Here is a 27,366-nt window from a genome sequence, read left to right as displayed (position 1 = left end):
TGTGTCAACTATGTCAGCGAGCCTGACCACCCGATCCCGTTAGTCTCCTCTTACGATAAGCATGGGTTACTAAAGATCAAGTCTAACCCGGATCTTCACGGGTTTGTCACAATAAAACCAAAAACAGTCACATGTATATGCTAAGCTAACTAGGAGTAATTTCAATTTCTCCTTTGTGGACATATTATCGTACTTTCATGTTCAGGATAGTACTTTTTGATTTACGATTAATTGTGGGCTGCGTTTACACAGGAGTGGTGTCATCGGACCCTGGTGTGTGCACACTTGTACAATCATCATCATACATGATCCACATACTTACTGGCAGCAGATAATGTGTTAACAAGACTGTACTGTGATGGCTTTTGATAAAAATAATACTCATTGCTGGCGTCGAAACTAATTTTACATTGATGTCACTTGCTTATGCAGGGTTGTCACTGAGACATGTGTTCAAATGGAAAGAGACGCTGATTTGCGCAAAGACGAGTCCAACAATTCATCAATTTGTATTTCCTGTAGTGGTAGGAAACTGTCATTCAACTGATGCTGGGTTGTCTATCCCGGATGCACCGCTTGGAGATGGGGCCACTATTGGCTGTACGTCTGAGAGCTGAGCTATCTGACAGTATGGAGGGGGGTCATCCTTCACGACTTCACTGTAGGCAGGGGGTGGTGTAAACACACCCACAGGTCCTTGACGATTGGAAAGGGGAATGGAATAGACGCTGTTGTTCCCTGATCTGTCCCGCTGTTGGTCGTTGGTTGTTGATTTTTTCAAGGGGCAGACTCCACAACAGCAGCACACAACTACCACAAGAACGACGATGCCAGCGAATACACCTCCAATTATTGCCCCAAAGTTCCTTTTATAAGCAGCTGTAAAAATACAAAAACAGCGTTTAACTTAAGAAAGAGTAACTTGCTTATTCTGCGTTTACACTTGGTTACGATGGCCACGATTCAGATTTTTTGTTTTAAATCGTAACTCATCTTGTAAAGCGTGAGAGATCGCAGATCCAAATCGTGGTGATCGCAAGATATCTCCATGATCGTGAGACATCTTGATAATCGTGGCAAAATATTAAACATGTTTAATAACAAATCGTATAAGAGCGTGAGAAAGCGTGAAAAAGCGCAATGGAGCGTGTCGGGATGATCGTAATACATCGTAATAACAGTATGAGATGTTAGTTCCCATTATCCCACGATTCTGCCACGATCCATAGCGACTCTACAAAAACCTGTTACGATTGTATTAAGATCTCCTGTGCTGTGCCACGTTGTACACAATCTATCTCGATTTCAATGAATTTCTATGAACTTATTAACACGCTATACTATGAATAACCTCCACGGTCTATCTCGACCCGTCACGATTTATTACGCTCCCTTGTGCTGCGACACGTTCTTCTGCGCTTGGTGTGCTTTCCTATAAATTGTGTCACGCTGCCAAACGAAATTTATTGTGATCCAACTGCAAGGCATATCACACTATTTTATCGTCATTTGTATTGTAGAATATAGGGAATGGGATCGAAAAAGGTCAAGGGAAAAGGAAAAGGTTCTAAAGTTACTCATGATGTCCGAGAATCGTGTCACAATCGTGTTTATTCGCCCTTCTTTGTCTAAACAGAAGGTTACAAAAGGTAACAGATCGTTATGAACGTCTCAAAACGCAAGAAATCGCAACAGATCGTAAACTCAAATCAAGATGATCCTAAAAAGTCGCTACAGGTCGTCAAATATTCGCAACAGATCTTCATTGAAGTGTAATTGATCGGATACTCAATCGTAAGAATGCGTAAAAGATCCAATCAGAGCGTATGAAACCGTAACAGAGCGTCAAGAAAGCGAACAATAAACAAAACGTTCCACGATCTTGAAGATCTACTACGATATTTGGTTCGCGTCGGGTCTGCATAACCGTGGCCTAATCGTGGCCTAGTGTAAACGCAGCGTAAGTTCATTTCACACTACGCTTCTGCGATGGATGGTTTTAGGTGTCGTCTGGTTTCAAGTATTTTGAGATACGTATAATCGTGAACTACTTTCCTCGGGACAATGACACTTCATAATACACTACTCTGTTGTTTTTCCACTAATGTTGTGGGTGGGGATGGTGTGTGTGTGTGTGTGTGTGTGTGTGTGTGTGTGTGTGTGTGTGTGTGTGTGTGTGTGTGTGTGTGTGTGTGTGTGCGCGTGCGTGTGCGTGTGTGTGTGTGTGTGTGTGTGTGTGTGTTTTCTTGTATGACAGGTGTCACATATTAAAAATGATGAGTTTTTAAACCCGTGACGTCATCAATAGATAAGCCGCTCACGTGATCCATACTGTAGTTGCTATGAACGTTAACCTGTCCCTCTGATTCATCATTACTGGTTTATTGAAAAGAGGTGTAACCTAAAACCATGAAAATAATGTAACAAAGACGAAAACCCAGACTATGTAGGTTGAAATGTTTGAGTAACTGTATTTAGACATCTTCAAATTTTCTCTGGGTATAGGAGGATACCCCGGTTGTTAAGTTTTGACGGGCAACCAACTGTGGTTGTTGGCCTGACCGTGGTCACAGTCTGATGAAGTAATGACCGTCCACATAAATACATAGTAGCGGTTGGGTTATCAATTCAAACAAAATGATATATTTATGAGAAATATGTACGGTTTCAAATTTAGCGGTAGTAAAACACAATTACAGAATCTACAAAACTCGCTTAAAACCGTTCTGTTTTGCCCAACAGTAGTTTAAGTAGTCTATTAAAGTATAATTAATTACCTTAACGTGTTTATGCCAGAGGTACACCCTCATGTCCTGTTCCATACTTTCGGAATTTTTGTCAACAGCCTCGCGAACATGCCAGCGAATCCGATTCAATTTGAATCCATTACACTTTGAACCCACTAGGTCACAACACACTTTCCAAATTGTTGAAAATAATATCCTTAAAATCGAATTTGAGCACAAAGTACACACATGAGTATGTAAGAGCCACCACAGCGACTCTTCTGTCGCACGCAGACGTAGAGGTGCGTGAAATCGTCAAGTTGAGAGGGCGCAAAATTCAACAGTATCTAAATTCGGTACAACACGGACTTCTCATCACAGCAAAAGCGCCTCCACTCTTACATTGTGCAAGGCACCAATAATTAGATATCAAAGGCTCTATCTCAGTCATATAATCATGTTAACCTTGCGCAAACTGCAGCTGCTCTCCTGTCGCATCTTTCCAAATTTCCAATATGCAACGTGAAGGTAAACAATGACTTCCGAGAAAAAGTCAAGGCCATGAGATTGCTGCCATTATTCGGGTGGGGAAAGGGTCTACGGTGGAGTTATAATATGTGAACCAAGCTTTTAAAACTTATTTGATACATGTTTTCCAATTTATCAGTTAATGATTGATGATTATTGCACTCTATTTCGTGGAACATTAGTTTGGCGAATCTAGAAATCGAACCAATGCACCCTGGAGGCCTGATTCGATCGCTTTGTCAAGCAGGCCATCTGTTTTTTGTTCTTGGTATTTGAAACCAAACACTTACGTTCAGATGTTGGATGGTCGGCAGTGACAGACAACTTAAATCCTGACGAAGACCTCGAACCATCGGCGTGGAATAGAATCTTCAAAGTTGACCATACAGTCTCTGTTTCTGGTCCATTTGATCCGCACCATCGACCGAGCCAGTATTCTTGTGTTCCGTCAACTAATAAAACAGTTCACCATCCATATTGTGAGACGAGTTTGTAGAACGATTCACGTCAAGAAATGTTTGATAGGACAAGAACATAAAACCAGTTTACCTTAAGCCATACATATTATAGGGATATGAAATAAACTTTGTAGTTATTACTACAGACAACTTTACATATATTTCCTGGTGTAGCGATCGCCTCCATGATGTAGTGGTTAGACCGTCCGCCCGGAGAGCGGAAGGTCGCGTCATACCAAAAAGACGTTAAAATATGGTACTTGTTGGTCCCTGCCTGGCGCTCGGCATTAATTGGTACAACAAGGACTGGTCGGCTCGGAGTCAGTCTAATGTGTCTGAGTGGGGTATTCATGCTTCACTGTTGCATGATATCTCAGTGGGCTATCACTTTAAAACCAGCTTAAGTCTGGGCTAGTACAAGCAGCCGCACATACACATGCATACACGTCGTCATATGAGCGAAAGATTCTCAAGCACGACGCAAAACCCATTTTCACCTCACCTCACCTCCTGGTGCATCAAGCGATGATAACATGAAACATCGATAACATGAAACATCGATAACCCGAACCCCGCTATTCCCGGAAATAAAATGACTCATGGAAAGAATGATTATGGGGCAGAACGAACCCGTGATTAGTATTGCCGGAAAAAAACATAATCTGGATGATTGAACACACGTGCCAGTTGTGTTCTGTGCCAGTGTGGAATATAAATTATAAGTTATATCACAACATTGGAGCTAAATGTGAGAGGGAAGCCGGAAATCACCACTGTGGTGTACAGCTTTTGTGAAAAACGTAAACAAAATCTGCACTGTGAATTCCGTGTTTTAAAATATTGTGCCAAAGGTTTTAATTGCAGCAATATAACCGTACCGGTCTGACACCGCATTCATCGTGTCTACCTTTACCTTTCGACGGAGCCCAAAGACCTTATTTACGTAATTTGGTTCAGACGGATGCCTTTAGGCTTGTGCCATCCAAACACATCTGTTTTAGCGAGTGAGTTCGAGGTGCATCATTACAGAGTGTCTCCCACAGTGATATTTGCTGAAATATTGTTAAAAGTTGCGTAAAACTAAACTCAGTCACTCAAAACGGAGTGGATAAAAGAGCTTCCTGTGCCGGTTGGAACATTACCCTCTTTGAGAACTACATAATCCCTGGAACACGACGTGTCATATGGAAGGTTGAAATTCACCACCTTAACATCGATTGAAGGTCCATCAACACCAGTGCTGATCTTCCAAGCACAATCCGCATTCCTAAAATTGAAGCAATATTCTCATATTAGCGCGGGAATGCGTGTTGTATGTACAGTCGCGCACCGTTGTCTCGATATTCATGGCACCAAGAAATAGTACCGAGTTTTCCGAACTTCGAGATAACTGTATGTATGTATGTGTGTATGTATGTATGTATGTATGTATGTATGTATGTATGTATGTATGTATGTATGTATGTATGTATGTATGTATGTATGTATGTATGTATGTATGTAAGTAGGTAGGTGTGTATGTATGTGCGTGCGTGCATGTATGTATGTATGTAACACTATGTATCTATATGTGTATGTAGGTATGTATGTATGTAGGTAGGTAGGTAGGTAGGCACATATAGGTAGGTAAGTAGGCAGGCAGGCAGGTAGGTGTGTGTATGTATGTATGTATGTATGTATGTATGTATGTATGTATGTATGTATGTATGTATGTATGTATGTATGTATGTATGTATGTCTGTATGTATGTCTGTATGTCTGTATGTATGTATGTATGTATGCATACATGTGTGCGCGCGCGTGTGCATGCATGCACATATGTAAGAATGTGTGTGCATGCTATGTGTCTGTCTCTCCGTCTCTGTGTAAGTATGTATCTTACAGAGTAAGTGTGTAAGTATGCATGCATGCATGCAAGCAGGCAGATGTGTGTATGTATATAAGAATGCATCTGTGTGTGTGCGTGCGTGCATACATGCATATATGTAAGAATGTATGTGTGCATGTTGTTTGTCTCTGTCTCTGTGTGTAAGTATGTATGTAATGATGAGTGTGTGTGTGCATGTGTGTAATACATTTTGCGTAATACACATTGTATGTGTGTACACATATGGTGTGTATAGAGTACCTCCACACCACTCCTTGCGTTCGGAGTTCAGTGTAACAGTTTGGCAGATGCTGCAACATGACTAATGGATTTGACAGTTTTATTGTGATGTATATGAAGTTAAACGTCATCAGTATGTGCAACACGTACCACTCTTGTAATCAAAACCAAATTATGACTATCAAATACCACCAGCGAATCATTAAAGCGTGTTAGGTGTATGCTCTGTGTTGCTACGCTATGGGTGGTAAAAGACAATACAGTCAAACACTGTCGTTTCAACGTTGAACTTCGAGTTATCCGAGGTTCTAAACAACCGCAATAGATAATGAATAAGGAATACACTAGGACCAAGCTTTTACTTCGAGACAACAATAGGTTCGACACATGAAATTTCGGCACAACGGTGTTTGACTGTAACATGAATATACGATAGTCATCCTTGACTCGAGGAAACTATTCAGCATGAACTATTCAGAACATACTCAGCTGTTATCTCGACTATCTGATTCAAAAAGGTATTTGGGAGACCTGGAACTTGCATATATCGTACATCAGTACACCTCCTATATCACATATAGGGTCTGATGACGCGTTGACCATGCAGAATGTAAAGGTGTGTACTTACGCTGGATAGTTAAAGGGATAGTTCGGTGATTCAATATATTTTATTTCAGAACCGCTGAGTTGTAAGTCTTGACCACACCCTGAAATACAGAAGGCGTCACATTAAACAGGTACATTGCATTAATTGGTGACGTCTTCGGACCATCATGATCAGTGAGTGAGCATGATGTTACGCCGTTTTAGCAAAATTCAAGCAATATCGCGCTGGGGTGGGGGTGGGGTGGGGACACCAGAAATGGGCTTCACAATCTGTAACCATGTGGGGAATCGAACCCGGGTGTTCGACGTGACGAGCGAATGCTCTAACCACCAGCTGTTGTAGGCAGAAGGAGTAAGCTATCCCCGGTTATATGATAGCCGTCCATTTTTGCGAAAAAACTGTCAAGAATTATTCATGAGATATCTGACGTCTCACCGCCATATGTTACAGGTATAGGTGTGGTCTCTCTGTGGAAACACAGTATATTCTAGCCTTGCTCCAAGGCTGTACTGAATGCTGAGCCAGTGGATGTATAGTAATTCTATCCCTCGAAGGGGCAAGTCTAGATAAGCGGACAGTACATCTAAGAACGCCAGTTTTTTTGTGTTTTTTTAGAAATTATAATTTAAATTATTAATATTTACCTTAAAGACTTTATATTCATGCGGTGACAAATACCAGGTATGTGACAAGTGTTACGTACGATACGTTTCTGTCGTTGAGGGTAATATTAGACAGCATATGTGACAGCAGTATGAATGCTATAGTATTTATAGCCGGTACAGGGGATATGATTGCTCGAAAAAACTGTCAAGAATTATTCATGAGATATCTGACGTCTCACCGCCATATGTTACAGGTATAGGTGTGGTCTCTCTGTGGAAACACAGTATATTCTAGCCTTGCTCCAAGGCTGTACTGAATGCTGAGCCAGTGGATGTATAGTAATTCTATCCCTCGAAGGGGCAAGTCTAGATAAGCGGACAGTACATCTAAGAACGCCAGTTTTTTTGTGTTTTTTTAGAAATTATAATTTAAATTATTAATATTTACCTTAAAGACTTTATATTCATGCGGTGACAAATACCAGGTATGTGACAAGTGTTACGTACGATACGTTTCTGTCGTTGAGGGTAATATTAGACAGCATATGTGACAGCAGTATGAATACTATAGTATTTATAGCCGGTACAGGGGATATGATTGCTCGATGGCTCAGTATATAATGGTTTAGACGGATAGAATACAAAACAGACATGGAAGGCTCATCAGGGCCCACTTGCATGAAACAATCCAAGTTACAATCAACCTTAGGCCCCTACAATAAATTTTTAAATCACCATACAATTGTATACTAATCCATTTCCACAAAGCCGATCTTAGCGCGAATGTAAGACGACGTGGATTTTAGCCTGGATCCTAGCTAAGATCGGACTCTTCACAATCTTCAAACGTGAAGCTGATTACTTGAGTGAAACAGACCCTGACTTGCAATTCAACGTAATTGGATCACATACAACAACGATCTTAGCTACTAAAGACTCGTCCGGACCAATTGTAAGTTTCGATTGCAGCTTTCAATGACCTCAGCCTTCAAACGCTTTGTGCAAGCGAGTGGCAATTCTAACCGAATCCTAAGATCGTGATCTTAAGAATTTACAACAGCTGTAGCGCTAACATTGCTTTGTGCATGCGGGCCCTGGAGTAGATGACACAATCCCTCAGTCTGAGTGTTCATTAAAATACGCATGGGTTTAATAAAATCATTTTGTTATGGATTCGAATTCTGACTCTGCTCTAAGATTTACATGATTTACTTGAAAGGAAAAGTGTGATTTAAGGAAAGCCTCTAACTGGCTTCCTGTAAAAAATATATATTTTGCTTGCAATCATATTCTGTCATTCACCTCATGAAGGTGCAAGAAGTAGACCAGAAACGTCGTGTTGTAAATATTAAAGAAGTTGTAAATGCATACCATACGTTGTTATGAAAGCTTGTGATACATTAAAGATAAAGGAGTACCTGACGTTGTCGACTTGTACTTCAACGTAAACCCTTTTCTGGTGACAGAGCTGTCGGTGTGGAAGGTGAGGGTTATGTAGTTGCTGGAGCTGAAGACGGTCCCGATGGTATAACCACAGTACTTGCCTAACTGAGCGGCGTAAGACGATGAACCTTAAATAAATTAGCTAATGACTAGTCATCATCAGTCCTGAATTGAATAGTATGCAAAACCATAAGCTTTGACTTGTTGAGTTGTCCAAAGGGTTTAGTTGAGACAAATACATTGTGAACTTGGATCCGTTTAAATTAATACAAAATACAATATGACAACTATTGACTGAATCCCAGTTCACTTCAACTAAAAAGAGTGTATTTTTATGAACATACAACGTTCCATTGTACTTACCGTCACTGATTAAGAGATAGTCAGATGCACACGAAACCGCATGCTCTATAAAGAGATCGACAATTTCAACAACTACTTTTCGTCCAACCGGTGCGAAAATTGTCCATCGACAATGCAAGTTGCTGCAAAGAGGAAATTGGAACATCAGTAAAGACATGTTCAAATCAGACCCGTTTCAGAGAGTGAATAAGGTTTTATGCCCCTTTAAATGTAGTCAAGCAATATCAGGGCTTTTCAGCTTGTAACCTGTGAAGAATTGCTGACAGGCCTTCAACTTCAATCCAATTTGCTTTGGCTACGAGGCAAGACTATACGATTACTCTCCGTAACTGCTCAGAGAGATAAAAACCGTGACGACCATGCTTGTTGTAAGAAGCGACTAACTGGAACAGGTGGTCAGGCTTGCTGACTCATGTCATCATATCCCAATTGCGTAGATCAGTGGTCATGCTGTTGATCACTGGGACAACCAGTCGAACAGGTAAATACGATAGAGAAACTTACAAAATATGTACATGTCACTTAGATGTTCTAATATGGAACTAAGGTCATGCATTGAAATATCAAATGACGTTCCATAATATCAAGAGACGTATTACAAATTGACTTTCACATGCTTTACGTACGCTTCAAGCACTCAATGGGTGTGTGAGTGATTGGACTGACTGACTGAGTTTAGTTTTACGCCGCTTTTAGCAATATTCCAGCAATATCACGGCGGGGGACACCAGAAATGGGCTTAACACATTGTGCCCATGTGGGGAATCGAACCCGGGCCTTCGGCGTGACGAGCCAACGCTTTAACCACTAGGCTACCCCACCGCCCGTGAGTGATTGGAGATGGAGATGGGTGGAGTGAGTGGGTTCAAACTGCACTGAAAAGTAAATGTATTATAAGAGTACCACAGGTTGGCTTTCATAATCGTGCAGATTTTAGTTCCTCGATAGCTTCTCAATAATGGGGGTTCGGGGCAGGGAGTGTGTTGCAATTCATTTTCACCCATTCTCACGAGGGATTCAATGGTCATTTAATAAACTTTCAGGACAAAAGAGGGGTTGGGAGGGGAGCGCACCTCTGCACAACCCCTCTCTGGATCCGCCTATGGGTGTAGGCATATTTAAGATCAACTTTGCATTTCCAGTCGTTCAGGTGAGGGAAAATGGAAGCCTTTAATGAAGAGTCCGATCTAACTCAGACGTTTACCAAGAGGAAACACTAACGGCAATGAATGTCATGAAAAAGGTTTGCTTAATTTTTAACGCAGCACCCAGCAGTATTTCCGCTATATGATAGCGTTCTGTCCACAATCGCGTCTGGATCCGAAAAACAAAAACAGTGATTGACATCGTGAGCGTCGAACTATGCAATGGGTATACGATGGCATGTGCCAATCAAATCAGCGACCCTGACTCCACGATCCCGCTAGTCGCATCGGATTACAACATGCAAAGGTTGATAAGTCCAATTCTAACCCGGATCGTCATATTTCATGATGACGAAAGAAAGAACAAATGGCGAACATAGAACAATAGGACCACAGCCCACAAGTTGGCAACAAATCTGAACCCCAAATTGGGTCCAGTACTTGACTTTTCGAGGAGCAAGGGGTTAATGTTCCATCAATATCCCATAAATAGGTTTCACACACTACCCATGTGGGAATCGAACCCGGCTCTTCTGCGTGTCGACCGGACGCTATACTAACTAGGCTACCCCACTGTGCAGACTTTTCGCAGAAGGAATAGCAATTACATTTACCTCATGATAACCCCATATTGTTGGAGGGCAGGTGATACATTTGATGCTCAAAACGTTATCACACGTTGTATACTCACTGTGTCGTCATTCAGTAATGGTATCGGGGCGGTGGGGTAGTCTAGTGGTTAAAACGTTGGCTCGTCACGCCGAAGACCAGGGTTCGAATCCCCACAGGGGTACAATGAGTGAAGCCCATTTCTGGTGTCCCCGCCGTGATATTGCTGGAATATTGCTAAAAGCGGCGTAAAACCAAACTCAGTCAGTCAGTAATGGTATCATCTGTATCTACTTACTTAGCATAGTTGCCAGGGTACCCGGGGGAAGTCAAATGTTGCCATACGGACGTGGATGCGCTCAGCGACGAACTGGAACAATTCCTGTCACTTGGTGTCTCTACGTTAAAGGAACCAATGAAGACTTAAGTCACAGCTATCAACGCATCCACAATCAAACAATCTAAGAAGTATCACAGATAATTACAGTTGGTATGTTTGTTGAACTAGCCTTTTTCGCTGTCCATAATTCGTTTATATCCAGATATTAAAAATCATAAATAGGATACTTTGAAATCATGTTAAGGTAACGATATAGAAAGGTCATTTATGATACTGACGAAATGTGCATGTTTTCTCTTACAGCGTTATGCAGAAGCATGTCAAAATATGTATTTTTAAAGATATTCAGAAAACGGTTTTGTCCTGTATTAAATCCAACACTAATATTTTCTTGAACAAAACATGACTACTTGCACATTGAATTCCCTTTGAAGTATTTTTAATCCCGACCGTTGCTCATTTTACACCTAAATTATTATACATTGAAAAGTGTTGAAAAAGCAAAATGTTAGTGCAATGCAAAATGAGCGATAACTCTTTTCAAATTTTTATTTCAGTTTTAAAACTTTTCTTCTGGTTTCGTGGATGCAAACAAGAAGCTGTTTTAATAGTCCATTCACCAACACACACATACCAGTAGTTGCTAGGACATATCCAGCTTTGTATTTCAATTTGAACCCTCTATTTGGGCTGTTGGTGTGGAAGGTGACGGTCATGTGATTGCCTGAGCTGACGACGGTGGCGTTCCTATGGTTAGAACCACAATATCTCCCCAGCTGAGCAACATTAGGCGAGGAACCTTGAAAAACATTCCCTAATGGTAATCATCACTCAAGAATAAACGGGTTCAGAACATAGTTTCCAACTAATACATATCCAAAATCTATTATTATTGACTAAGTGAGTGAGTGAGTTAAGATTAATAGTCACATTGGCAATATTTCAGTCATTGCGTGACTTAAAGACGTATACATTGATAATAAATACAAAAACCTGTCGACGAAGGACAGTAAAATAACTAGATTATCACAGATAGAAACGTAAAACCAGTAATTACTCTAAAGCATTTTAACTATAGAGGACAACACAATATAAAATCAGGTTATAGATTGACAACATTATTGACGTAGGCCTTAATACGAAAATAGTCACAACTTCATCCTGTTATATTCTGAACTGATATAAAGACCTATGATAATATTCATCAGATACGACGCTAAACGTTTTGAGCGGGAAGACGGTTATATCAAAATAGGTTTGTGGACAAAACACGAAAAACAGTTAACTTAAAATTGGATTGATGTGAAGATTTTTATTATAAATCATGAATGAACTTGTTGCAGATATCCACATTGTGCTTACCGTCACTGAAGAGAAGATAGTTACTAGTACATGATGCGTCGATAGAAAGAACCACAATTTCCACTTTTATGTTATATCCAATGCTTGCAGATATTGTCCATGTGCAGTGCATGCTGCTGCAAACAGAATTTGTTACAGATGTCCGAACGTACACAAGGAGCAGAGACATATGTATAAAAACACATCGATACACTCTCACAAAAACCAAAAACAAAACAAACAAAACAAAATAACAACGTGTATGACTTTCATTATGATACTTGCAAAAAATTACCAGTGAGGGAGAAAGCGAATACATTATTCCGTCGAACTTAGCCACCTAGTTTGATAAAATGCAATCAACTAAATCACACAGGCTGATGTCAGGCAATCAAGTAATCCACACAGTCTGATATCAGGCAATCAACTAAATCACACAGGCTGATGACAGACAATCAACTAAATCACACAGTCTGATGACAAGCAATCAACTAAATCACACAGTCTGATGACAAGCAATCAACTAAATCAGACAGTATGATGACAAGCAATCAACTAAATCACACAGTCTGATGACAAGCAATCAACTAAATCACACAGTCTGATGACTGAATGACATTTAGAAATGACACACAAAAAGGGATGGCAGGGTTTAGATATGGACATCAACGTTTGTAGTATAATAACAGTGTGTTCCTCAATTCACAGAACGTCATATCCATACTATTTATCTCATTTACCATCAGGGTTATTCCTGCTCACTGTGTTTATGATGATTGGCATACTTCCTGCATTCACAAACTGTCTAGGATAAACCTCTCCAATATGCGTCAGCCTCGTGCAAATGGCACATTTCGACAATGCTACCAAGAGGCAGTTCTTGCATCAAGAATTAAAAGTAGGCCCATGTACCAATTGGTGAATGTGATACAACGTGATACGTATTCGGTGCCATATTCTCGTTTCCGAAATGTTAAAATCCAAGGTATCACATGTATCACCCAACTTTACCTTTATAGTGCTACTTATATGAGTATCGCCCAAGTTAATTCATGTACATTGCTGGTCACGTGTTACTCTAATGTACTTATCACGTGTCTATTGCCTTTGAACTCCTAAAGTATACTAATATTTGTCCCGTGTTCACACTGTATACTTTTCCTCTTGTATGGGTAATGCCGGCCCTCATTATGAAGAGCTCGTCATGTGTGTACTGGATTATGTGCATCACATGTTTAGTGTCCCTTGCCATGTTTGGGGTGATTATGAATGTTTCAGCGCTTGTCATGTGTATAGAAATAAGACATTTCAGTGAAGCAGTGCTTGTCATGTGAATAGAAATAAGACATTTCAGTGAGACAGTGCTTGTAATGTGTATAGAAATAAGACATTTCAGTGAGACAGTGCTTGTCATGTGTGTAGAAATAAGGCGTTTCAGTGAGATAGTGCTTGTCATGTGTATAGAAATAAGGCGTTTCAGTGAGACAGTGCTTGTCGTGTGTATAGAAATAAGCCGTTTCAGTGAGACAGTGCTTGTCATGTGTATAGAAATAAGACATTTCAGTGAGCCAGTGCTTGTCATGTGTATAGAAATAAGACATTTCATTGAGACAGTGCTTGTCATGTGTATAGAAATAAGGCGTTTCAGTGAGACAGTGCTTATCATGTGTATAGAAATAAGGCGTTTCAGTGAGACAGTGCTTGTAATGTGTATAGAAATAAGCCGTTTCAGTGAGACAGTGCTTGTCATGTGTATAGAAATAAGGCGTTTCAGTGAGCCAGTGCTTGTCATGTGTATAGAAATAAGACATTTCAGTGAGACAGTGCTTGTCATGTGTGTAGAAATAAGGCGTTTCAGTGAGACAGTGCTTGTCATGTGTATAGAAATAAGACATTTCAGTGAGACAGTGCTTGTCATGTGTATAGAAATAAGGCGTTTCAGTGAGACAGTGCTTATCATGTGTATAGAAATAAGGCGTTTCAGTGAGACAGTGCTTGTCGTGTGTATAGAAATAAGCCGTTTCAGTGAGACAGTGCTTGTCATGTGTATAGAAATAAGGCGTTTCAGTGAGCCAGTGCTTGTCATGTGTATAGAAATAAGACATTTCAGTGAGACAGTGCTTGTCATGTGTGTAGAAATAAGGCGTTTCAGTGAGCCAGTGCTTATCAGGTGTATAGAAATAAGGCGTTTCAGTGAGACAGTGCTTGTCGTGTGTAGAAATAAGGCGTTTCAGTGAGACAGTGCTTGTCATGTGTATAGAAATAAGGCGTTTCAGTGAGACAGTGCTTGACGTGTGTAGAAATAAGGCGTTTCAATGAGACAGTGCTTATCATGTGTGTAGACATAAGGCGTTTCAGTGAGACAGTTTTGGTTTACGCCGGAGATAGGAAAATCACAAAGAGGTACACCAGTGATGGGGTTCACACATCGAGGGGACGCAACCCGGACGCTCGGCGCGACGAGCGAACGCTTTACCCAGCAGGCTACATGCTCGCCCCCAATGCTTTTGAAGTTTTACCTGTAGTTTGGACTGCCGCGGACTGTCACCTGTTATGTGCTTCTTGTCATGTAAGTTGTGCCATTGATGCAATGCAGTATTGACTTGACAGGGATGTGGTTCTACTTACTTGTAAGATGAGGGATAGCCGGGAGACGTCAAATACCTTTCCGTGTACAGACTGGCCGTAAGATATGACAGACAGTTGGAACCTGCCAACATGTGACAAACATAATAATTTACGGTATTTTAAATTATGATTCCAAGAATCTAGACTGGTACATTGAAGATCCTGGATAGCATCTGTAACATTCTATCCAAAATAATCCGATTTAGATCGATGGACACATATGTGTGCGTACCTGAAGATTTTCAACAATGTTGACGCTTACCGTTCTAACACTGGCATCAACAACGTGGGAAGGACAAAGTTGACCCAAATAGAACGAAAATTAATACCCGTGAACGAAGTAAACGAGCTTGTTGTGGGCATTTGGTTTGAAAAGCACAAAAATCTCTCACAAATTGTGAGATCTCTGGTTCTCAAATAATAGTATTTTCAAAACGGAGATGCGAACGAGAATATGACCTTACTAAAACACAAAAATTATAATACTTGCAGGGATTATCTGCGGAGTACTGCAAACGAAAGCCTTTCCCTGTGACTGTACTGTCTGAGTGAAATGTGATGGTCATATGGTTACTGGAGCTGACGATGGGAGAAGAGGTAATGTTACAGACCTTTGTCTGGCCAGCAAAGGCAGAAGAACCTTAAATGTAAAAGGTATTATATTACTAACTGACGAATGTAGTCTTCGAATTCCATTTACATGTACTATCGATGCAGTTATGATCACTAATATGCCAAATACTGTGCAATGGTTCTTTTGGATGAAAATAGTTTGAGGTTTTGTTATAGTACAATCAGAATTGTTTCTGAAAACTGGCAAGCATTTGAGTTTTTCTTGAAACATTGAATTGAATGAAGGTTTTGGGAAAACCTTACTTTACAAACATTTAAGGTAGTGACATTAAAAACACAGGATACCAGGATTAGTTTGTGTACAACAGGAGATGCCAAATTTAAATGTTTAGATTTAAATCATTTTCTCATTTATATATGTCACTGTCACTTAATGACTTGATTATTTCTCGGGGTGTGTCATTTTGAGTGAAATAATTTCATTTTCGAACCTATTTTACCCTCAAACACTTCCTGTCCCTGATATGGTGATCTACCTTCTGTTGTTGGCGATCTATAGCCTGTTTTTATATTGTATTGTCTATATAGTGCTATTAGTTTAAACTTTCCACGCTAGTTTTAATTCTAATTGTGATATTCCAGTTGTTTTACTGTCCTTTGATGACAGGTTTTTATACTATACACATATTCCATCTTAAATATGTTCTCGTCACGATATTGCTGAAATATTGCCGATGTGACGATAAATATTAACTCACTCACTCACTCAAACACTTCCTAGATACCCTTCAGCTTATCCCTGTTGTATGTTGTTACAAGTATAATAGCTGCATGTGACGAAAAACATTAAATGAGTGCATTTCAACAGGTCTTTACATTTTTTTCACTTTTTACATTCAAACAGAAACAACAAAAACTGAATAGACAATGCCATTTAGAAAGTGGTCAAATTTCATAACAAAATAACCCCTGAACAGGTCAATTTAACATCGCAGTGTCTCCTTGTTACCACACATTCATGTAATTGCCTCGGACAGCCTCAGCTACTGCAGAGAACGAATTGCAGAAATATATTCCATAGATCCTAGTTTTACCTACCGTCATTGAATAATAGATAATCCTTTGCGCACGATGGCGCTGTTTCCATATCAACAAACAGAATTTCAATCCTGATGCTGTTTCCAGACGGCGCAATAATAGTCCATTGGCAGTCTAATCCACTGCAACATATGAAAATAAGATACAGAAAGGAGAACAAGGACGTTCTGTAGAACCTCACGTTTCAAAATGTATCTTTGGGGAGGAATTATGACCCGTCTTTGTCTCAATAACTGTTCATGAAAATTATATTAATGTTTGTGTCTGAACATGATTGAAACTCGCGAACAAAATATTACATCAAGCACACCTTTGTAAACTTTGACACAATGTTTATTTTGACTTCGATCATAGGTTACCTAGTCCAAAAAAACAACTGGTCATCATGCACACTTGCATATTTTCATCTTGTAAACATTCTGGAACATTCAGTCAGAGATCGTAATATATTATAAGGGTAACGCTATTTTTCAGGTCATTATCATTTGCAGAAGCTCGAGGTCTTTTATTAACTGCCCGACAGAGGAGGGCAGTTGAAGACCGAGGGCATCTGCAAATGATAATGCCCTGAAAAATAGCGTTACCGTTATTATCGCTAAAATGGGTAGAATGTTTAACAAAATGAACACAAACAACCGTATCGGCTTTGAAGCATTTCCTGCTAACAACAAACGACGGAGTTCACTGACACACGTTTTACAGGTATGGAAACGTCATAGAACAAAACAAATGAGGTCACTATTGAGAGTCACCACATTCGCCCTTGACCTTTGCCCACACTACCAGCCGCCATTTTTTCAATGCGCAACAACGTTCCAGTTCCAGTCGATGTTTGTATTTCTGCATGTTGCAATTTATGGTACAATCGTTAAGGTTGGCACCGGCAAGAAAGTGCAAAATATCACATCTATATGTGTCGAGTGTGAAGCAATTTGGGGGCATTAACAAGTTACATTGGCCCGCTCAATTCTGATAACATGCGGGCGTTTAAATTATAATTCTATCAATTTTAGCTATAAGTAATGATAAGAAGGGTCAGAATATTTTCCAAGTGTTATTCACCTTTGGTAGTTGTGAGGATAGCCAGGGGAGACAATCTGTATCGGACTCTTCCCTGCAGGCAACGTAACGTTGCAAGTCGTTGCTGACATTGGAGACAAGATCATGCATAATACATATTACAATTCCACTTTGAGATAAATATATGCTACTGACATATTTTGTATTGCCCATAATTATTGAACCTATTGATTATGTTTCAGCGTTTCCTCTGGACTGATTTAAGCACAAAAAGAAAACAAAGCAATTAACCACTGCGAATGCATACGGTGTACAAACGCGATATGATTCCAGAGAGTTACAATTAAATCCAGTCTTTAAATCGGGACAATGGCAGTGGGACTGTTACCCTCCGTATTCAATGTTGTGATTCATGAACAAACACGAAACGCTCTTCTTGTACGGAAGTCATTTCTTTTTCGTCAATCCACAAATAGTATACTCAACGAGCAGCTCACAATAGAATTTTTTTCCGAAAATGATGTTTTAGAGAGAAAGGTCCCTTGATAAGGTACGTTAAACACACTGCAAACCCGATATACCTTCGTGTAGCATTCATAAACGCAATATTTTTGTGTAAGAATTCACACCAAATAAACGTGTAAGAAAATAAGTATATTAAGTAAATCACAACATCGATTTGACTTCGAACATATTGATCGTTTTCAGAGAGATTGGACTACTAAGTTATATTTAAGTTGCTGAATTCAAACACACCAGGTACAGCTTTGTAAAGCATTCTGAATCCCCTGTGGTTTGTCGTGGCATCAGTGTGTAGATGAACCCGCAATGAGTTGCCTCCACTGACAAATACGGGTTTTTCGTCACCACAGAAGCTGCCGAGTGTCTCAGAACCTAGATTGGAACAAAAATCAACAGTTTTATGTGTATGTTTCACATACAGTTTCATATGGAATCCGAGAAGGGACATTGTCGCGTTGTCGCATTGTCGCCCTCTCAAAAACAAGTAAAATGTGGTAAAATAAACCAAAACGCGACACGCGACACGCGATATCGAGACAACGCGACATTTCGCCCATTTGTCGCATTGTCGCGATGTCGCGTGTCGTGTTTTGAATAATAATTTAGTTATTCCTCCAAAGGGTGACACGCGACATAGCGACAATTTTCAAGGTCAAAATATGTCGCGTTGTCGTATTGTCGCCCTATGTAATATGTGTAAAAACATCTAAAAATTGACTAAAACGCGACACGCGATGTTTCTGCCGATGTGGCCTGGATTTTAACAATATTTCAGTTTTTTCACAACCTGTGAGCTTAATATGGGTGAAACGTTCAAAGTGATGAATGTGTATGGTGCTGGGATTCGAACCTATGATCATAGTTATCTAGTGTGACTAAGAGACACAACCCTGCACAGCAAATTGCCTCGCCTTGAATGACAGGGCCACCGTGTGCCGTGATTGCAATGAATAGTAGCGCTAATAATTTGTCTGGCTGCTAAAACACACTTTATTGGCTAAACACACTTACAATATATAAAACAATAAAGCAACAATAAAAGATTTGCGTTAAGTTCAGGAAAAGCAGCCCCATTGCCATTACGAGCACTACTTCATTTTGAAAACCATTGGAGGTAACAAAAGACCAGTGAAGTCTGAAAAAGAGTATAACATTTAGACTAATTGACTTTCTACACATGCGCATCGGTAATAGAAAAGGGCGACAACGCGACAATGCGACATATATTTTGTCGCATTGTCGCGTGTTGCATTTAGTCATAAGATATAATAAATACTATACTCAATATTTTAACAAAGCGCGACACGCGACAATGCGACAACGCGACATTTCATCAAAATGTCGCGTTGTCGCATTGTCGCGTGTCGCGTTTTAGTTAATTTTTAGACTGTTTTTACAAATCCTACATAGGGCGACAATGCGACAACGCGACATATTTTGACCTTGAAAATTGTCGCTATGTCGCGTGTCGCCCTTTTGAGGAATAGACAAAATACTTTTTCAAAACGCGACATGCGACAATGCGACAAATGGGCGAAATGTCGCGTTGTCGCGATGTCGCGTGTCGCGTTTTGGTTAATTTTGCCTCATTTTGCTTGTATTTGAGAGGGCGAAAACGCGACAATGCGACAACGCGACAATGTCCCTTTCAGGATTCCATGGGTACACATACAGAGATACAGTGTCAGTTCCACAATAAGGTAAAATATGTAATGATCATAATCGTGAGTCAAGTGGCAGAGCAAACGTGGAATGGAAGACCAACATCACACATATTTCTGGCCTGCATACATACCATGGTATGAAAATACAACATCACAGTCACTTTCGCTGCTGGCAATCCATAGCCTGGTTTTATATTATATTGTTCTCTTTAATGATGTCGTTTTATGATAATATGCTAGTTTTACTTTGATATCTGTGATACACTAGTAGTTTTACTGTTCTTCACCAAAAGACTTTTAATTTCTAATTTCCTTGATCTATGACTTAGAAATCAATGGTTCTCGTCACGATATGGCTGAAATATTGCCAATGTCCCAATAAATAGTAACTTACTCAATCACTAACAGGCACTGCAGACGTTAATGGTCAACATTGCACTTACTACCTCAGCTCTTCTTTTTTTTAAATGGATCATTGTAAGTACCTTGCAGAACTAATGTCATCCTACATTTAAGCTTCGAAGAACAAGAGTATCAACGGAAGTGAAGTATTATACATTACCATGCTAGAACTTGGCATGTCACTGCATACGCACCGATACAGACATCATGGAGCCATCATCATTATATATATTCTTTGATGCTTTGTATGTATTTCTCCATCATAAAAGGATGAAGAAGAAGGTACAGATCATAAGATTGATCCCGACTTACTGTTTTGTCCGTTATATACAGTTACGTAGTCTCGGCCACAGACCCTTCGTGTGCAGTCGTCTCCAAGTTCCGAGTCGCTGGTATACAATATAACAGTTTGGTTTGGGTGTTTTGTTGTAATATCCCAGGTACATGACTGGAGCCTGAAAACTGACGCATGTTTCTGAACTGTTTGGCCACCAAAAAATACAGTTTGCGAAATGAGCCATATGGTTAGGTAGGATAGCTTAGTTTTTTAGCCTATTTGATTTCGTCAAGCCAAAGGCCAAAGTTAAATTCCCGAAATTCGCATAAAGCAAGAAGCGTAACTGTGATGTTCTTGGTTTATCACTGAAATCGTCGTAAAGCCAATAGCCGGACATTTAAAAATAGTTTAGGAATAATATCATAAAGCTAGCTTATTTAAAGTTACTTCAGTATCGCAATCTGAGCGTGTTTTCTGATCAAGGGGAGACAACAACCAGAAGGGCCTCTTTCATAGGATCGACACTCTTTCGTGGCTGAATTGTCTTTCCCAGTCCTGAATTTAGGACATCAACCTGAAAATTGCCGTTTGTTTTCTATGATAAAGTTATCAATTAATAAATATGGAATATTTCATTGTATGCTCTTTCATTCAATCGTGCTATATTTTAACATATATTTAATATTGTAGATGATATGTTATTAAAGTTACTCACAGGAAGTAGGAGTTTGGGTATCCAGGCGAGGTAAATGTCTTGCCGACAGAAGTTGCTACGAGAGGTACACCGCAGAGGGCTCTCTCTGAATGTGATAACAGTGTTTATATATTACCCACTCAGTGAATGCATTTATTCAAATAGTTAAGTATTATTAAGTATTTATTCTTTAAAATTATGACAAATTTTATATTTATATTGTTTAAACATGACTTCATATCGGCCCTGCAAGGGCTATCGAATGTACATGATCCCGCTGTGTAATTATGTACTTTGCAAACCTCCCAGTTGGCATTGAGAGATGTAGATTTATTCAAATACATTGTTTGATATTGTTTAGACCATGGACTATATGTAACTTCATTGCAAAGGAATATCCAGTTTTGATTTTACCAGAAACAGATAAATTTTGGGATAAAGGAGGCACATCTGTGGAAGCGCTATAGTTCGATCACTACAAATGCTCCTGTTTTCGACGAGACTTCTTGAAGAACTCAGAATCAATTGGACTCCTCCCTTACAGATAATAGTGTTGTGGGTCAAAATGCTTAAGCGTCAGTCTTTACAACAGTATTACTCTCGTACAGATGTGTTCGCGAGACTTCATTGTCCCAATTATTACTTCAATTTCACTAATGCTCACATGATATTGGGCTGGGTCATTTAATGTATCTATGGTATAAAATGTTAAAGTCAAAGAGTAGTTTTGATATAAAAGCAATCACAATTTCGGATCAAACCATTTTCACTTATCCCTCAATTCCCCGACGCAGAAAATATTTGACATGACCCATGCCGCATCACTATATTCAGAATAAGCTTACGTATATATTGTCATTTTGCACTGCAGAAATGTTGTGTTTATACTTTAAATGTTTACGAGGTGTTGTTGATTATGAAGAACGTCAAAGCCTTACCCACCTTTTGATTCGTAATATCTAATTAGGAAACCTCTTTTCGTGACACTGTTATCAGTCTTGAACACAGCGTGGAAGTGTTGGTCGTCATCGACAATGATAGTCCATCTGTTTGAACCACAAATTCTGTGTACATTTGCGGATGTATGATCACCTGGGAAGGGAGGAAATGTAATTGTCAGGATATATTTGCTGTCCCTTCATTTGGACTGTTACATATTACAAAGATAAATTGTAAATGTTATGTTAGCATCAGTAATAGTTAAGGAAAAATTTCAACTGAATACATGTATATGATTCCACATAAAAACAACCCAGAGTGTCATTGAAGCAACATTAATCAGTGAAATTTCTAGGTTCGTTGATCAATTTTCATCATCAACAGGTTTGAGTGAGTTTTGTAATTTCTAACCATAACTATTTTACCGTTATTTATGGTGTATATGGAAAGAGCGTCATAGCGACAGGTGGGAGGTGAGCCTTCGATGTTACTGTACACCATATCAAGTACAACTCTGTAGCCGCTTGTCTGAGGGTAGATGTCCCAAAAGCAGGTTTCATTACTGAAGAAACAACGGTTATATTTGAGTCACATGAACATTACATTTGAAATCCCCTCACTATTTTAATATTCTCTTTTGCCATGTTTGACCTTTCACTAAAAGGCGTTAAAGAAAGTAATATAAAGAATAACACTTCAGTCATATGAAAGCTTACAATGATACTTACAATATATATATATAATCACATATGACGCAAAAAAACAGGAATTTCGTTTGTCATTCAGTTTATGTCCATATGTGCAGCATCTGTTTACGGTTTTACGTACTCAGTATTTCGTCAATAGAATGTATAAAAATCAGCAATGGTAAAAATGAACGATTTCGGTATGGGAGAGCATACATGACGTGAATGATTAAAATAAATATTCTTTCACTTACTTTCTATAGCTGTTAGGGTAGTTAGGAGATGTGAAGTTCAGTGGTTCTCTCTCTGCATAGAGTGTAACGTTGCACGCACCTGTAAAGAACACGCTCACAACAGTATAGACTTCAGGTAAGTATTTTCTTTCGTTGTATCACCTTGATCAAAACTACATTACTTCGAATGTCAGTTGTGAATGCACGGGTGGATATAGGTGAAGATACAGTTTTCTGGTGTCTATACATTGTTGCTTTAAGACAGCAGTTTCATTAACTGTGGGAAGGGTGTTGATTTTTGGTTAATCGGTTAACCTACAGTTTGTAAGCTGCATGAATCTGTGTTTATGGTCAGGAAACAAGTATTTTGCCTCAACATAAAACGACAATATATAATATATATAAACAATGATGGTTTACACGAGTTGTGTCGATGTCAATACACGGGCGCACGCACACACACACACACACACACACACACACACACACACACACACACACACTCTCTCTCTCTCTCTCTCTCTCACACACACACACACACACACACACATACATACATACATACATACATACATACATACATACATACATACATACATACATACATACATACATACATACATACATACATACCACACATCTTTGATATATCCCATAACAGATCTCTGAGCAGTAGGGCTCTATCAATGCATCGATAGTATGTGTGACTATCGCTAGGTTAGCAATTGATAGTTAATTGTTTTTATTAACTAATTATAAACTATAAAACAATTTGTTTTGTATTTTTATTGTTTAGGTACAGACATGTCAGTTATTGAAAGAGATTGAAACTACTTACTATTTATATTTCCGTATTATCAACTTATTTCATATGTTCTTCACATAGATGAATATAATACCACGTACACGAAATATATCAATTTCAATGTAGCACAGGAATGACACAATCCAGTCGGCATAAGTACATTCATTCCAATGTCAACATCTGTTTTTTTCCAGAATGCGGGTGGCATAAAATCTAGAGATTTGATGTAACGTGCAGTATGTGTAAAAAGACATATCCGTTCAAATTAATCATTTTCCTTTAGACTGACGTGACACAAAGCATATTAAATTCCTATAATAGTAAATGTATTAAAACTTATGGTTTATGCAAATGAAAACAAAGTATAAACTCCTTGGATACAAGTAAAAAACCCTTTACTTCCCACCATCAAAGTACCACCAGATCATATTCACGATTCAACAAACTGTTGTTATCAAATCCAGAAACTTGTGGCGGGCTAACTTAGTTCAAACAAACGAAAGGTGATAAGCAGTAACAGAATAGGGATAAGCGTGCATTTCTACACTGAAGACAGGCCGCAGTTTCAGCTGATTAACAATATTTTAGGAGAAGTGTCCACGATAGATTTTTTTTGTTATTTAAACAAAATCGGATTTTTAAATAAATTAATATTAATGTTCGAAAATATACACTCAATGTTCTCACATTGAAAGTAGAATCCTCAATATTAGTATTGAAATCATTATGAAATCGAAAAAAAAAACAGGCCAGAGCTCCATCCCCACCCCCACCCTTGTGCCCGCCCCCGTGATCACAATGATATAAGGCTTTTAAATTTTCCAGTAAGTATTCGATATTTAGATTAAAACATCCACGAAATCACGTGAAACGCCATGAATTGTGTTTTAGTAATGTTTCAGATGGGTGTATGTTGTACATGACACAACAGAAAAGTGACGGGTGCCACCGGTGGGGCAGGTATTATTATCATAGGATTTTATATATAGCGCAAATATCCTCGCAACTAGTACATGCTCAAGGCGCTGGTATTTTTCTCTCGATCATTGGACGTCAATCTCAACGGCACATGTTATTATCAATTTCAATTCCCTGGGGACCATGCAACTCTTACAGCCACTAGACGCAGCGAGTTATTGCGGCTTTCCCTTCCTTAGGAGGTACCCATTCACAGCTGGATGACACATAGTTACAGTACAAGCTGCACGTTGCTGTGTTTGCAGGTATTCACGTGATCACTCTCTGGTCATATACCAACGGATTCGTGAGTTCTTTTAAGTGCACAGGGTTGTGTACTGTACACTAGGGGTTTTGACAACACTGAGAGAGTCACAAAGTTGACTTCAAGGCTTCTACTCCCGGTCTCAAGTGGGCTCAATCCTGGCACCTCAAGCTCGCTGGATCACTAGGCCAACTCGCCCACCATTCCCCAAATCATCACTGTTCATAGTGATTGATAAACACAAGCTCTGTTATCGTATCGCATGGTGATAATCACTTAATTGTCGAGTTCAGACCCGATTTGTTTACAAGCAACACCATACAGCTGTAATACTGCTGAAACAAATATCTCCTCATGATATAGTCACAATTGTACCATCGACTCCGCTTTTGGCAGAGAATATTGATGAATGTGGAAAGGGTTTTGTCGCATCTATTCTCACAAAATTCAAACCTGCGAAGTGCCTTCATGTTCGTGAAGTTTTTGGATTTATCAAACATAGGGTTGAAGTGGAGGGACATACTTTATACGATTTATGAAGAAAAGTACTTAAATACTGTTTAACAGTAATGTATATTCCAAAGAAATGCACCCGGAATGTAACTATACTATTGTATATTCCATAAGAAAATAGACGGTACAAAACAAAAGGGATTATTGTTTCCTTATGAGTCTTCTTTTGTGCCAGTATATACATATCCATTGAATATTTCAACTGATCTAGGAGCCTCGGTGTCTTATACCACGCCATTTTCCAACTTACGGTTATCTTGACTGAACCGAGCCCGTCCCGCTGAGTGTGTAAACATGATATCGCCATTTTGTTTAAACGAATGGCTGGACGGGTGTATGCGTTCGATATGAAATTATGCATTATTTGTACCACACTTATCATATTACGAGTGAAAAATATGAATATTGAAGATGTGTCCCTCAACTAGACATTAATTTAACCCTCTACATTTTCTACATGTGTAGATACACTGCCAGATATGCATTACGGGAATATGATGGCGATACTGCGGTTTGAACTGATCTAAGAGTCCATGTCATTTGAAGTGTTTAATTTGACAAACAGATAATTGAGCACCTCAAAAACAACCACAATAACACTCACCTGAACCACAAACCAAATGCCACAACAACAGGGCACATACCCCAAAGAAACAAGGTATGTTCATAATAGCGTCCCTTCGTCGCCGCCAGCTCTCCCTAGAAAACGACAGTATCAAATTATTCCGCGATGTATCGAAACACCGTCTGTGTACACACTTGTTTGTTGAGACTTTTAAAGCTAGACAAGAGCAATATCACATTACTATATAAATATCCCGATATGGTCCATTTCAACGTCAAAGTAAAGTCCGTGGTGATCACCGAATGGGACCAGGATGTGACCTATGACCTTATCAGATAACAACCGTCTGACAAATGAGTGTTAGACTGACACGTAGTCACATGCCTTCTATACAGTAAGTTATACAGTATTGTCTACACATTTGCATGTTGTGTTACAACGTTTTGTGTCTATATTCAAGGCTTACTAAAGCGCTGTTCATAAATATGCGCTACGTAAGTAAATACGGGAGCAAGTGAGGTCACTTCAACAAAGATACTGAAATCCATACCACCGCCAAGTGCTGGTAAATACAAGAAAGAACTAAATTCACTAAACATTGTTCCAATTTTAACACTCGAACTACATTCTAAATTGTACAGTAATTGCGATGCGATGTATTCTTATTAATTATGTTCGCTGTGATTAATGTTTAGCTAATTAGCATAAATATGTAAACATCATATGTTAATGATACACGATATGACGACGTGTGAGTTATAGATGTGTGGAAGTCGCATAGTAAAATGTCACTCTAAGCTGATGAAATTAGCAAGGGCGAAATACTTCTATGGGAGGGGGTTGAGGCAAATAATTATGATGAATATGAATCTATACATAAGGAGATTCTTGAGGGGCATTTAGAAATTGGTATTCAAGTAAAAGGCAAAGATTATGGATGACAACTTCTACTTTATTGTATGTCACAACGTTTCTGGGGCTATTCCTTGCCCCTTCGTCAGGTGAATTGTAACAAACAAGATACATCAACGAGTATATATGCTAAATGTACAAGAAGCCAGTGTTGCCGGTATATACAATAAATTGGATAAGAAACGGGAGATGAAAGAGTGACATGTACTGATGATAGGTATTGTTTACACAAGGGAAGAGTTTATACAAGTGATTAGCATTTTTTGAATAGAAGCCAGTAAACTAAGTATTTGTCCACATATCATTAGATATAAACCCTAACTGTTTAAACAATGATCACA

General features: G+C 39.2%; 1 protein-coding gene across 2 annotated transcripts; it reads right to left on the bottom strand.

Annotated features, from left to right (window-relative positions):
- Positions 1 to 214: 214 nt before the first annotated feature.
- LOC124285571 (tolloid-like protein 2) lies at positions 215 to 26,442 on the bottom strand. 2 transcript variants are annotated; one of them, XM_046721822.1, is made up of 21 exons: positions 26,355 to 26,426; positions 26,153 to 26,247; positions 23,030 to 23,108; positions 22,515 to 22,651; positions 22,093 to 22,242; positions 21,172 to 21,256; positions 20,492 to 20,634; positions 18,348 to 18,485; positions 17,634 to 17,715; positions 16,572 to 16,693; positions 15,391 to 15,540; positions 14,901 to 14,982; positions 12,294 to 12,409; positions 11,566 to 11,730; positions 10,890 to 10,989; positions 8,838 to 8,959; positions 8,450 to 8,602; positions 6,448 to 6,526; positions 4,855 to 4,979; positions 3,545 to 3,706; positions 215 to 879 (listed from the first exon to the last, which is right to left on the bottom strand). In XM_046721822.1, the coding sequence occupies exons 2-21, from the start codon at positions 26,214 to 26,216 to the stop codon at positions 536 to 538; spliced, it is 2,598 nt and encodes an 865-aa protein (XP_046577778.1). In that variant the 5' UTR covers positions 26,217 to 26,247; positions 26,355 to 26,426; the 3' UTR covers positions 215 to 535. The 2 variants fall into 2 exon arrangements, with proteins under 2 accessions (XP_046577778.1, XP_046577776.1); XM_046721820.1 differs by having other exon boundaries at positions 26,153 to 26,442.
- Positions 26,443 to 27,366: the final 924 nt, after the last annotated feature.

This window comes from Haliotis rubra, unplaced genomic scaffold (assembly GCF_003918875.1).
Source record: "Haliotis rubra isolate DU_JTF1 unplaced genomic scaffold, ASM391887v1 Scf362, whole genome shotgun sequence".
Lineage (NCBI taxonomy): Eukaryota > Metazoa > Mollusca > Gastropoda > Lepetellida > Haliotidae > Haliotis > Haliotis rubra.
The sequence above is the reverse complement of the archived record's forward strand: the minus strand, read 5'-3'. Positions and strand labels throughout refer to the sequence as shown.